Source organism: Chlamydotis macqueenii, chromosome 13 (genome assembly GCF_036417535.1).
Source record: "Chlamydotis macqueenii isolate bChlMac1 chromosome 13, bChlMac1.mat, whole genome shotgun sequence".
Taxonomy (NCBI): domain Eukaryota; kingdom Metazoa; phylum Chordata; class Aves; order Otidiformes; family Otididae; genus Chlamydotis; species Chlamydotis macqueenii.
This window is the reverse complement of record NC_141568.1, coordinates 3,745,413-3,757,405: the sequence shown is the minus strand read 5'-3', so window position 1 is coordinate 3,757,405 and position 11,993 is coordinate 3,745,413. Positions and strand designations below refer to the sequence as shown.

Sequence of the window (11,993 nt, the reverse complement as noted above, 5' to 3'; positions counted from 1 at the left end):
AGAAAATTATACAAAAGTATTAGTGTAATTGTTTTAATGCTTACTTTTTTTTTTTTTTTCTATGTGTTACAAACTTGGGAGACTACCTGGTTTATTTAAGCAGACACAAGATAAAAGGACATGAGCTCAGGCTTTTCACAGCATACTCTATACTGGAACAGATGGCAGGTATGCCCCAGTCATTAGTTCAGGTAGCACACAAAATGCACAGTTCAGTTTTAGGATGTCCAGCTTGAGTGATTTCTTCATGCTCTCCTTTCAAGGCTAAATTCATATTGTTTAACAAAATTTTTTAAAATGGGATCTACATTAAGGCACAAGTACAGATTATTCAGAATAGTCAGTCTGGCTTCCTATAAAAACAGCAGGTGAGGAAAAAAAATACCATATACAAGAAGATGCTAAGGGAAAGAATTTGAAGGAAGGCCACATGATCAGGAATTGCCATCATTTTATAGACTGTTACAGCACATTTTTTGCTCCAAGCTACATGGAAGACAAACTTACACTAGGACAAAGGGGATTTGATAGTCGTCTTCCTTTGGAGGAGGAAGACTGACAGTAATACTTACTAATAACCAAACACAATTTGCTGAGTTAGAAATGACAGTCTCTGGTAGAAATCACAGTTATCTTTGACAAGTTAATTACATTTAGAATTAGCAAGGTCAAACGAACAATTACTGACAGATGTGAATGGATTCAAGTAGAAAAAGCCCTGAGTATAACAGGCTTGACAAAACTGGCATTGACTGGTGAACAGCCAACAAAACAGAGCAAAACCCCCAACCCACAAGTTACATTTCACATTGAGGGTATTTTTTTTCCATCATACAGTCATGATGAATTATGTGGACATAAAATGTACAGCAGTCTTCTTTAAACCTGTTACAGACCTAACTGATTGTTTGGGTTTTTTTTTTCCTACAAGTTATCCTGTGAATCTTTTACTCCAGTCTCAAGTGAGGCTACTAAATAAGGTACTTTCCCTAAAGAATTTCCACTGGAAGTATGGCCCATTCTTAGGATCAATATGGCTGAATTAATCCCAGTGGCTCTGCTCTACTAAGTTTAAAAAGCAATAGGCAAATTTCTGCAGAAACATCTTAAGTGAAATGCACTAAGGTGTAGTGTAGTATTATAAAATGTAGTATTATAAAACCGGATGCTGTATACTTAGCATTCTGTTCATCTTACAGCCCATCTTGCTGAAAATCTGACCCAGAAAACATGAAATTTAATGCTTTAACTGGAGCAATGCAAATTAATAGCATCCTTCATATGGAATCAGGTGGACTATTCCATTTACCAATGTAAGACATCATTACAATTTGGAAGCTTTGACTAACTTCCCTTGCATCCAAATAAATATGTGCAGTTGAGGTACAAGAGCCTTAATCAACATCTTGAACAACCTTTAAATAAATACGTGTCAATTCTCCAAGTCAGTAAGCAGTACTATCAATAACTTACTTCAATTCTGTACGCAGACAGTATCTATCAGGAATGCTAGCAAATCCATATGAAGCTAGAACTTAGAGATGTCTAATGCTTAAGTATCTAGTTAATTTTTATGTCATCCCCAAACAAAACCCTTTAGGCAGTATATTGTATGGGACCTAAAAATTGCATAAGAATGAGGCTTAAGCTTCATCATAGATAATTAGGTAAATATAAGGGGAAAAAAATTACAAAAAAAATATCCTGTCCAAGGAACATTAACATTCAGGAGCATAGAAAAGTTTTTTCCATGTTACTGTGATTCTTTTAGTTCTCATCATCCTCCTCCTCCTCTTCAACGGGTTCTCGTAGACCCTCACTCTGACGACTTTTTCCAGCCATTTCTAATAAGGCCTGAGCCTCAGGATCCACATCCAGGATACTCTTCTTACCTTTTGTCTTAAAAAAAAAAAAATACAGTCAATTTAAAATGTCATTATGAATTAATCACGTTATGAATGTCTCAGAAAGAGACGTACTCAAGAGTCCACAAGTAATCAGGTTTGCTAGCTTGTCACAATGAAGCATACACGTTTTCCAAGTAAGGAATTTATGATTCACAGGGATACATCAAACATTTTTTATTGCTGCAGTTACACAAGATAGCAATAAACTTTTGCTAAAATGACAGTGAACTATTTCCCTATTTATTCAGGTTACAAGCCAGCCAGAACATCCTGGTTAACCTGACCTCAGCCTGGAGTGCAGATGTGAACTTTTTTTAGGGAAGAGATTCAGGTACCATTCAACGGTTTTTGTAAACAATTTGTTCTGTTTCTGTTTAGAGATTTGTGTCCAGTGAACAGACAGGGCACAGGAATTTAGTATGAAATTAAAATTAAAAAAAAAAAAAGACTTGTTCAGTTTAATAAGAGAAAAAATTACAGGGACAGAGGAGACTGGGAAGAGGTCACCTACTCATTCTCAGAGATAAACCAAGTGCAGAAAGACTAATATAAATCTATAAATTTACTGTAAAACAATAGTTTTGGGGTTTTTAGGTTCTCTTCCTGAACTATAGATTAGGCTTTACTTGTGAGCTTGCTTTCTGTTGTACAAACACTGGGTTTTACTGAACCCCTCCAAGGAGGTTCCATGTGGAGACCATTCCTCAAGATCAGAAAGGCCTTTTGAAATTCAGACTAACGTAGTGCTCTCTGACTCCATCACCTCGTGGCTCCTGATGTTTTCTTCTTAGCACCCTCAACAATTCCGCTACTGTTTTGCTATTTGCTTGCTACAAAATATACAGCATCACAGAGAGACACTGTTGAATCAGAAAACTAAGTTTTGCATTCCCATATTCCATTCCAATCAGGACACAATTTTGGCAGTTCACCTACCCCTGCACTTTCAGGGAGGTCTCCCACTGCCCAAACTTCCATAGCATCCAGTGTAAAATCCTCTTTCGCTGACAGCTGGGGACTGTTGTAGGTGGTACATCGAGGTTTTGCTTTACTGTGTCCCTTCCCATAGTCGCTGTCTATCCAGAGTCCGAAGTACCCATGTTGTCCGCCCATACCCTGTGAACCAAAGCGGCACAATAAACACTTGCTACGCGTGTAAAACAGACTGGGCAAGTCATGAAACCTAGGGTATAACCTGCTATTTGCAGTGTTTACGCCACACTTCTATGGGTAGGTGAAAATGGATATTTTGAGTGACCCTAGGCTTCTGTACCCAAATCCAGTACTCCTGAAGACAAACTGAGTGGTACTGCCCTCCCTCTGCACTTTACAGAATACCAGTATCTGCAAGCAGTTCAGCTGTGTACTGTGCCAGAAATTTAGCTCACTGGATTTTGTTTATCGACTAACAGTTCCATTTTAAACAGGGTGAAAGTGCTCAGGTTTGCTGCCTCTTTTCCTTTTAGAAAAGTATCTACAAATAATGTAATTTGATGTTGTTTGCGCTGTTTAGAGCAAATTTACTGAGACTGCTGCAACTCTCCAAGTTATGAGCACATAATGCTACAAAACTGTCAAGCACTTCTCAAAACAGGTGGTGTGTTGTAGCTCTGTAGAAACCCTCCTCATTCATGAACTTGAGTAAAAGGAGCTTCTGCCTACACACAACTCCTGTACCCTCATTCTGTTGGGCTCTCCCAGCGTTCCGTAATTTAAAAAACAGTCAGTGTGGCAGTGAGAACAGCCAATGGAAGGATAGATATCAACGTTGATACACATATCAACGGTAAAGAAAGTATAGACTTTATTAGTAGTGTAAGCAGCTCTCCATTGTTATCTGTCGTTCACACTTTACACTGATGCTTTAATGCAAAAAAAAGAAAGAAAATCCTCCTACTAAAAGCATGGCACAAATAGCAAAGAGAAGGGATGAAAACTTTTTTCAGAGAGTAACAAGTGAAATAAATCTGCTCACAAAAACAGAAGCAAAAAAAAAAAAAAAAACCATAAAACACTTCCAAACACAACCCACAAATCCAATTTCCAAATTGTCATTTCTTAATACTTACAAGTCCATTTGGCATTGTTTGTTGGCCATGGTTCAAATACATGTAGTGGTCATTATACCCTGTGTAAGTGTACACAGCAAGCGAGGGGAAAACAGAAAACAGAAAGCATCTGTTGTCACCTGTAAACAGAAAAGCATCTGAGGTCAGGCAACTGGCCAAGCAATAACTTCGCTACAAATAGGACAGGAAAAAAATGTTGAAGAAGTGCAGCTGAATAAATCAAAGACAGCAGCTGCAATCTCAGACAGCCAATACCTATCTCTCATCAAGATCTAGGCCCATTGTTTATTCTCAGTTAAATCTGTGCAGGGGCACAGAAATCAATGCGATTATACGGCTGTGACCAAGGGCAGAGTCAGAGGCATGACTGGCACATTACATTACCTAGCACAGGCTTGCATTGTCTCATCCAAAACTGGCCAGCCACTAGACCCGTACAGACTGATACGAGTGCAGACACCCTCAGTTCTGACTGTTCAGACATGCAGATCAGCTGAGGGTCAATGATTTAGAATACAACTTTAGTTATGCCCAGTTTGCTATTCAGGGAACCTGTGGTGTGACTGTCTAGTACCCTCCATGTGTTATGCTATCAGGAAAAAATACAAGGAAAGGGTTGTCTAATCAATGTAACACAATATTGTATTAACTGATTCAAGTGGTAATTATGAAATACTAATTAAGTACAGGAATTGGAGTTCCAAAAAAGGCCTTCTCTTCTCCCCAGAGGTTTCAACGGAACAAAAAGTTTAGCAAAGGACCCTTTTGCTGATGGATTTTAAGAGGGAAACAAAGACAGACAGTTGTGCACAAATGGCAACAGGAGGCTGAACGTGGCGTTTGGCTCAGCTGTTCCGAGATGGAACATTGCCATCTGCCGGACACGTTATTTAAACTCTCATTCATCGTCTGTGCTGTATTTCCTTCATTTTCATTTCTTTGTCAACCTATGCAGCTGCAGGGGTAGGTAGATTTCACTGAAAACTTACGTATGTAATATGCCTGACCGGGTACAAAGCAGGAATAACTTAGCATGTATTTTATATTTTTCAAAAAATGAGTGTTATTTTTGCCACAGGGAAATGTGGACAGGATTCTTGTACCTGCACAGAATAGGCAATGTTTACCAGAGCCATTGGATAGGAGAAAAATAAAAGTGAGTTTTACCTTGAAACTGTGGCTTGACCTCCCAGGAGTGAGATGCAAACCCACCAAAGATATAACCATCCAAGTCCTTTAAGATCACTATGCAAGGACCTTTATTCACTATATGCCCACATAACTGTGAAAAGCTTTCTCCATGAAGCCTAGAAGAAAATAAAAGCTGCCACTTGTGCTGTAGCTCTGCAGGCAGATGGGAGTTGATGTAGATGATGGATGGGATGTCAAAGAGACTGACAAGTCCTCTTCCTTTGATGCCTTTGCAGGCTGGAACCAGGTTGAGTATGTCTTTAGTTTGGTCTGGGAGAGAATGCAGAACATGGAGGCCTTGCCTGATAACAACACTGAGGAAAATTGAGATCTGTGGAACTCGGTACACCCAGTCCTCAATGACACCTTGATCAAAATTTGTCTCCATCAGCTGAGGACCCACAGGTTTTGTCCCATCTGAATAGTAAGACACATAGGAACAGTAGTAAGTCTCCCAGTCTGGAAAATAATCAGTTGAGCTTTAAGTGTAAACACAATATTCTGTTACTTTAATGGACATGAAACCACATATGAAAGGAGTTAGTGACAGGGAAGTGTCAAGTACATTAAGCAGATGCAGCCACAGAACTGAAAAACATTTGCCTGTGACATCCATTGGTTGCCTGTCATGATTAAAAAATACGGACTCCTAGTTACAACTTATGAGATGTTCTTTGTAAGACAGCAAAATCTATTGTTACAGCAGTGCAAAGATAAACCTATGCTTTGTAAAAGCGCATACAGTCATAAATATATGCCCATGCATCTAAATGCCTGTCACCTGCAAGCCAGGTAAAATAGACATGTTCCATGACAAATAGTTTTGCACGTGCACTTAATCCAGGACTTCAAACCAAAGCTCTCCTGAATTCAGGGGAGAAAGATGGTAAGGTAAAAGAAATACAATTCCCAAGTCGTTCACAAAGCACTAGGGTTGAAATACTGGTCTCACCATTTAAATTGAAAGATGTGACCTGAAGAGAAATTCTTGTGAGAGCAATGATTACACGAGCTCTGTGCCATTCTGGGAGCTACTACATCAGCGCAGCTTACCTGCAAGCTTCAATTCTGATAGCAGCTGAGAAGCCAGAGCCTTTACTCCAGTTGCAGAATCCCTAGTATTCTCCAACCTCCAACCTTTCAGTTCCTTCCGGTAGCTCAGCACTTGGACTACAGACGTGACCAGATCCTCTGTGAACTTAAAAAGTGAAAACATCACCATTTTGGCATTTCTTAAACAAAATTGCCAAGAGCTTCCAAGGACTTTCTGAAAATAAAGTCAAGTAGTACTGAAGCTGTAATCCCAATGGAAGAAACATCTCCTCTCATTAAGAGGCAGAAATAACAGAAGCATTATCCCAGTGTCGTAAATCTTGAAAAGCATCCTTTTTCAAGACATTTTGTAAGTGTTACTTCACAAAGCATCTCCACAAAATACGGTGTGAAAAGGGCAGGGGGCATGTTCCAAATTTTGCAGTAGTAGGAGCCACTAGTGAATTACTGTTTTGTGAGATCCCACTCTCACACCTTGAAAGCTGGATATGCAATTCACACATCTATCCTGCAAACAAAGCTCTAGAAACCATTTTGCTCAGTTCCCAGAAGCACCAGCCACACCCCAACCCTTGCCGGCTCTTAACTCCAGCCAGTCTCTACACCCTTTAGAGTGAGTTCACAAACTACCAGAGAAAACAGTGTGCTCCCCAAAATCCAGATCCTGCCTCTCAAAGTAGGCAAATCAGCATGGAAAAGCCCACAGCTGAAACAGTCACCCCATATAAACTGGTTTGCCTACGCTGTTTGTCACAGATCAGCAAGTCAGTGGTAAAGAGATTAAAAAAATACAAGAGTTGGGAATCTCTGTTTTCAATCTTGTGCTCTAAAGATTACCTTCAAGTTACCTGCTGTCCCCCCAACACAGATTTAACTGCCTGATTACCTCTTGGATTTGTTTGCCCTTCACAGGCCCTTCAGTCTTGGAGATCATTCTCATTATTATGGTAATCTTCTCATCTGCATTCCCTTTTAAAAGGTTTGACATAAAAATTACAAACTGCTCCTTAGCAATCTGTTCACTCAGCCCAGATGATTTCCCAGTCACGTCAATAGTTTTCATTCCATTGTATAACCGAACAGTCATTTGTTCTGGCAATGGCTCCCGCATATATGCCTGCAACAAGAGAAATCGCAAAGAAAGTATTTTTACAAATGAAAAATAACAAACATATTCTAGCTAATCGGTGCTGAGTTATACTGCTATGAATGAAGGATTTCAATACCACATATCTATTATCAGCAACAAACTTTTGTCAAAGGATTGATTTTTCCAAGAGAAAAAAAAAAATCTCTATTTTTATAATATCTCCTTTCCAATACTATTTAGTGATTTGACATTTTTATTCTACAAATGCCATGGACTTTAAAGAAAAACAACACTGTAAACTGTTAACGGGATATTAGCAAAGGATTTCTAGATGATAACTGTTGTAAAGGTTTACAACTCTGCTAGTCCAACATTTAAAATTGTGTTTTAACTCTGCTTTTGATAATGGAGCTCACAGACACTTAAAAACAAAGAGAAAGTAAAGTTTTTTACATATCTCAGTTTGGGCCTCAAGACAATGCAGGCAATGCATTTAATAGGTAGAAACAATTCTGAAGTTTCCCTCTGCATAGCAACATCCGATTCAAGCACAAAACAAAATCGAGATCACTTGATTTTTATAAGGCATCACTGAAGTCGAAATCAAAACTTATTCATCTAAATTGCATGACTGCCCCTTGGAATTGAAATCTAACTGGTATACATCATCATACATCACAACACTGTGGAAAAGATTGACTCTGGATTCAAGAAATTTTCACAGTGTTCAAGATAATTACACGGTTTAAAAATAAATAATCTAAAATACACTCGTACTCTGGGACATGATTACACAGTGTCTTCACCCTGCAAAGCACTGTGCATAACATGGTGAGCACTCTTACATACTGGGGTGCAGCCCAGTGGGGGCTGTGCCCAAATCAATGGAGCTCCACCTTCATAAAAGCACTCCAGCTCTATTCAAGGGAGCTGCTATTACCAATCCATTGCTGGCTCAGTACCACTCCTGTTGCAGCCACCAGGACCGTTCCCATTTGATGTTAACGGCTGCTGCTGTGTATATAGGGTGAGATCCAATATGCCAAGCTGTGCCCTGCCTTTGTTGACGTCAGTGGTAAAATTCCTATTGATTTCAGGAGAAACAGAATTAGCAGCCACAGCCTTGCATGGTAGAGCGCTTCACATTGAGGGAGGGATGGTTACAGGGGGCACAGCCTCTTTAAAAGGCTTTCTAAAAGTGCTACATGAGCCTGGAGTGAGACAAGCAGCAGAGAACATAATTAAAACCACTACATTCAAGGGCTTTTTACTTCACACTGCAGTAGTACCTACCTATTTCCCACCCACCACTACCTCTGTGGCACTGTTTCGTTATGCTTACAGCTATTCCAATGAGTAGACCTGGGGCTGGGGGCGGGAAGTCTGTAAAAAGGGAAGCTTTAATGAACAGCTAACAAACTTACACCTCTGACAGTTTAGAATCCTTGCTATAAACCGCTTCAAGAAAGTATCTAGAGAGACTTGCTCTACCTGCTTTCCAAGCTATGCAGTGCAGCCTGCTCTGGTCGAGAAGCCATGTAGTTTCCTTCTCTTAAAGCACTGAGCCTAAGCAGAGTACCTGAGGTTATACTTGGGGCCCCATCAATGTTACCAGACTGCTGCTAGGGGAAATCTGCCACGTATCAACCTAGCTCAGGCAGGAGCATACACACCTACGAGGCAGGCACGCCATTGCCCTAGTCCCTGCACGAAGGAATTGGGTACCTACGGGCAGTCTTTCAAAAGCTTTTATTTAAGTTGGCAAACAAAAAGGCAGGAAGGGAAAAGACAAACGTTCATCAAATGTGACATTGACCTAGGAGCAAAGCTAGGAGGAGAACTTCTTCCAGATCCCAATCAAATAACAGAAACCAGGGACCAGGTTCTTGGTCGTATCAGGGTCGAAAGGCTGGGCAGCAGAACACTGCTTCCAAACTGGTGATAGCTCATAAACACGCAGGCTGGAGGAGGGCTAAAGCTGGGCTGTATGCAGATGAATCACTAAATGCCTTAAAATATCCTGCTTCTTTCCTGGAGTTTTAATTTGATTCCATTAACTGTGTAGCATATATAAAAATATATATTGGCCACTTGGTTCCTGCCTAACTGAAGTTATCAAGTATTGCAACGAATCATTTTCCTCTTCTTTCTTGATTAGAAAATGAATGCAAAGTTAATCAGAAAGCATAATGTGTGTTAATTAGCTAAACCAGGGAGCCACAGCTTAATCAAGCAAAATTGAATTCGCTCCTTTTAATGCAAGTGAAAAGATTAGAGACGGTGATGCAATTGAGGGAGAACGATATAACCAAATACAAACTGACTTTGTGACAGCTTCTCTAGAAAAATCTGTAAATAATCACACACTATAGACTCCAGGGGGAAGAATATTCTTCTCATTTTTCAGGTTTCTGCAAAAAATATTTTCATACATCCCCACTTACTTCAGAATCAGGAAAGCTGCAAATTGACACAACAGTGCAATTTAAGAGATAAAGACAAACCTGAAATTCACTACTCATGTTAAACTGTAAGAAAAAGTTAAAAACGTATCTTCCCCCAAAACATTAAGTATTGTATCAAGACGAGCACTCCTTAAAAAGTAACTATTGCCATGTCTTTAGTTTTTTCCTGGAATTATGTTCAATGCACTACATCCTACATGTATCAAGAATAACAGATTTGTCTTGCCTGTAGTGCTGCCAGAGTCACGGTTTTCTTTGTCGCTTTGCCATTTTTTGCTCCAGCTGAGCCACTCGATCCTGATAAGGTATCAAATACTCCATCAATGTCAGACTGCTCCTCGGGAAGAAATCTGGAGAGGTGATTCCGATAGGCATTGCTTTCTGCGTTTCCCATCGTTTCAACCTGAATCAAAGGAAAAGGAACAAAAAAAAAAACTCCAGTAAACACAGAAGGGTATCACAACAGCCATTAAAGACATCTCAAACTAACATACCAGTGCAAGTTTTACAAAAGGAGCAAATTACTAGCCTTCCAGGAAACTGTTATTAAAACTAGTTTACTCTCTGCAGCTGCTGAGACTTAATGAACTTGAAGAACATCCGTGAACTGTAACCGTGCTTTAAAAAATGACAATCTGTCAGCTCTTTGCTAAGACCACCGTGTCTACCGACTCAAACCTCATTTCAGTCTTATCAAATGGAAAAACCAATATGATTTAATGATTAAATTAGCTTGTACAAAGTGACCACGAGCCTGTCAGCTGGAACACATCAGTAACACGAAGGGAATAGCCTGACTATGGATTATTTATGACAGATTATGCTACATTTTTCTGATGCATTAATGGACTGGAGCGAAGGCTGCCAATAATACGTGACACTAAAACACCATCATTGGAAAGTCTCTGAAGACGACATGAGAATGTTTTTTTCCTAAGGATGTAATACAAAACTAATTCAAAAAGCTGCCAAGAAACACAGTAACAAAAACATTTAGGAATATGACCCAAGACCCATCAAAAACACACAGCTTCATATGAAGTCAACAAAATGTTGAGAGCTGGTACCCACAGAATTAGTGGGGGGGTGGTTTGGGGTTCGTTTGTTTGTTTCACACATTTAATGGTACAACTACGATTTCTCTCACTGTCCCAGGATTCACCTGCATTAGGAAGAATAATTTTTTAGTATTGTCTAGGCCACGTGCCCTGGCTTTCTCCCTGGAGCAGCACAGCCGGGACCTAGCAGTGCCCCAGTAGGGCCTGAAATCCCAAATTCCACCATGACCGCAATGACAGTCACCACTGTTAACATCCTCCCCATCCACCCAGGGTAGAGATGCTCCTGGGATGACAATACAAAAATGATGAGAAGCAGAATAAAAGACCCTTTCGTGGTTTTCTTTCCACAAATCCCGCGTCCTTTCTGGCACCTTGCTTTTGGTTCGGGATTCCCAGTTCCACGGAAATCACTTTTTGCAGACAAGCCCATCGCACAGCCCGTCAGCGGTCTCAGAAGGACTGTTCGTTTCACCTCATGCAACCTTTCTGTCACTAACTGATGCTGACTTTGATAAATAACTGTACACAAGAGGCTGGGCTGGGCTGCTTTACCTCCACAGAACACTACGGACGCAAAAGCCTTGTTTGCCTGTCAGGAAGGTGTCGATCGTGGGGTGCACACCAAAGGGTCAATGGAAGCGACTGTACCCTGCAAGACAAACCGTGAAGACATTAATTTAAAAGCAGCGAACCGCTGGAGGAAGGGCTCCTTGACCCGTCTCCCTCGGCCGGGGGAAGCGCAGGCCGGCCCGGCGCGGCTCTCCTAGGCAGCGGGGCCGAGGCCCGGCGCGGTCACACCGCTCTCCCCACACCGGAAGGCGGGATCGGGGTACAGGGCCGGGCTAAAGGAGTCGCGGTTTGCCATTTTATTTCCCGGTACGCTTAGTCCATCCCTCCCCACCCGGCTGGCAACAGCCCTGCCGTCCCCGCCCCCCTCCTCCACATAGGCGATGAGAGAGACCCCCTGCTCCGGGGCGGAGCAGCACGGCGGGCCCACCTCCCTGCTTACCGGCAGGGCACCCTCGGGCCGTCTCCGCCCCTCGGATTCTCACCAGCGCCCCGGCCGACGGGGCCGCCTCCCCCCGGGCCCTGCAGGCCGCCCGGCCCGGCTGGGGCGGAGCGCGGCGGGGGCGGGCGCTGGGCCGCGGCGGGGAGGG

General features: G+C 41.6%; 1 protein-coding gene across 1 annotated transcript; it reads right to left on the bottom strand.

The window, feature by feature from the left end:
• Positions 1-19: 19 nt before the first annotated feature.
• Positions 20-11,871, bottom strand: MEAK7 (MTOR associated protein MEAK7). The gene is made up of 9 exons (XM_086758396.1): positions 11,846-11,871; positions 11,389-11,485; positions 10,002-10,178; positions 7,107-7,337; positions 6,221-6,365; positions 5,144-5,584; positions 3,977-4,095; positions 2,844-3,023; positions 20-1,899 (listed from the first exon to the last, which is right to left on the bottom strand). The coding sequence occupies exons 3-9, from the start codon at positions 10,167-10,169 to the stop codon at positions 1,768-1,770; spliced, it is 1,416 nt and encodes a 471-aa protein (XP_086614522.1). The 5' UTR covers positions 10,170-10,178; positions 11,389-11,485; positions 11,846-11,871; the 3' UTR covers positions 20-1,767.
• Between the last annotated feature and the right edge of the window lie 122 nt (positions 11,872-11,993).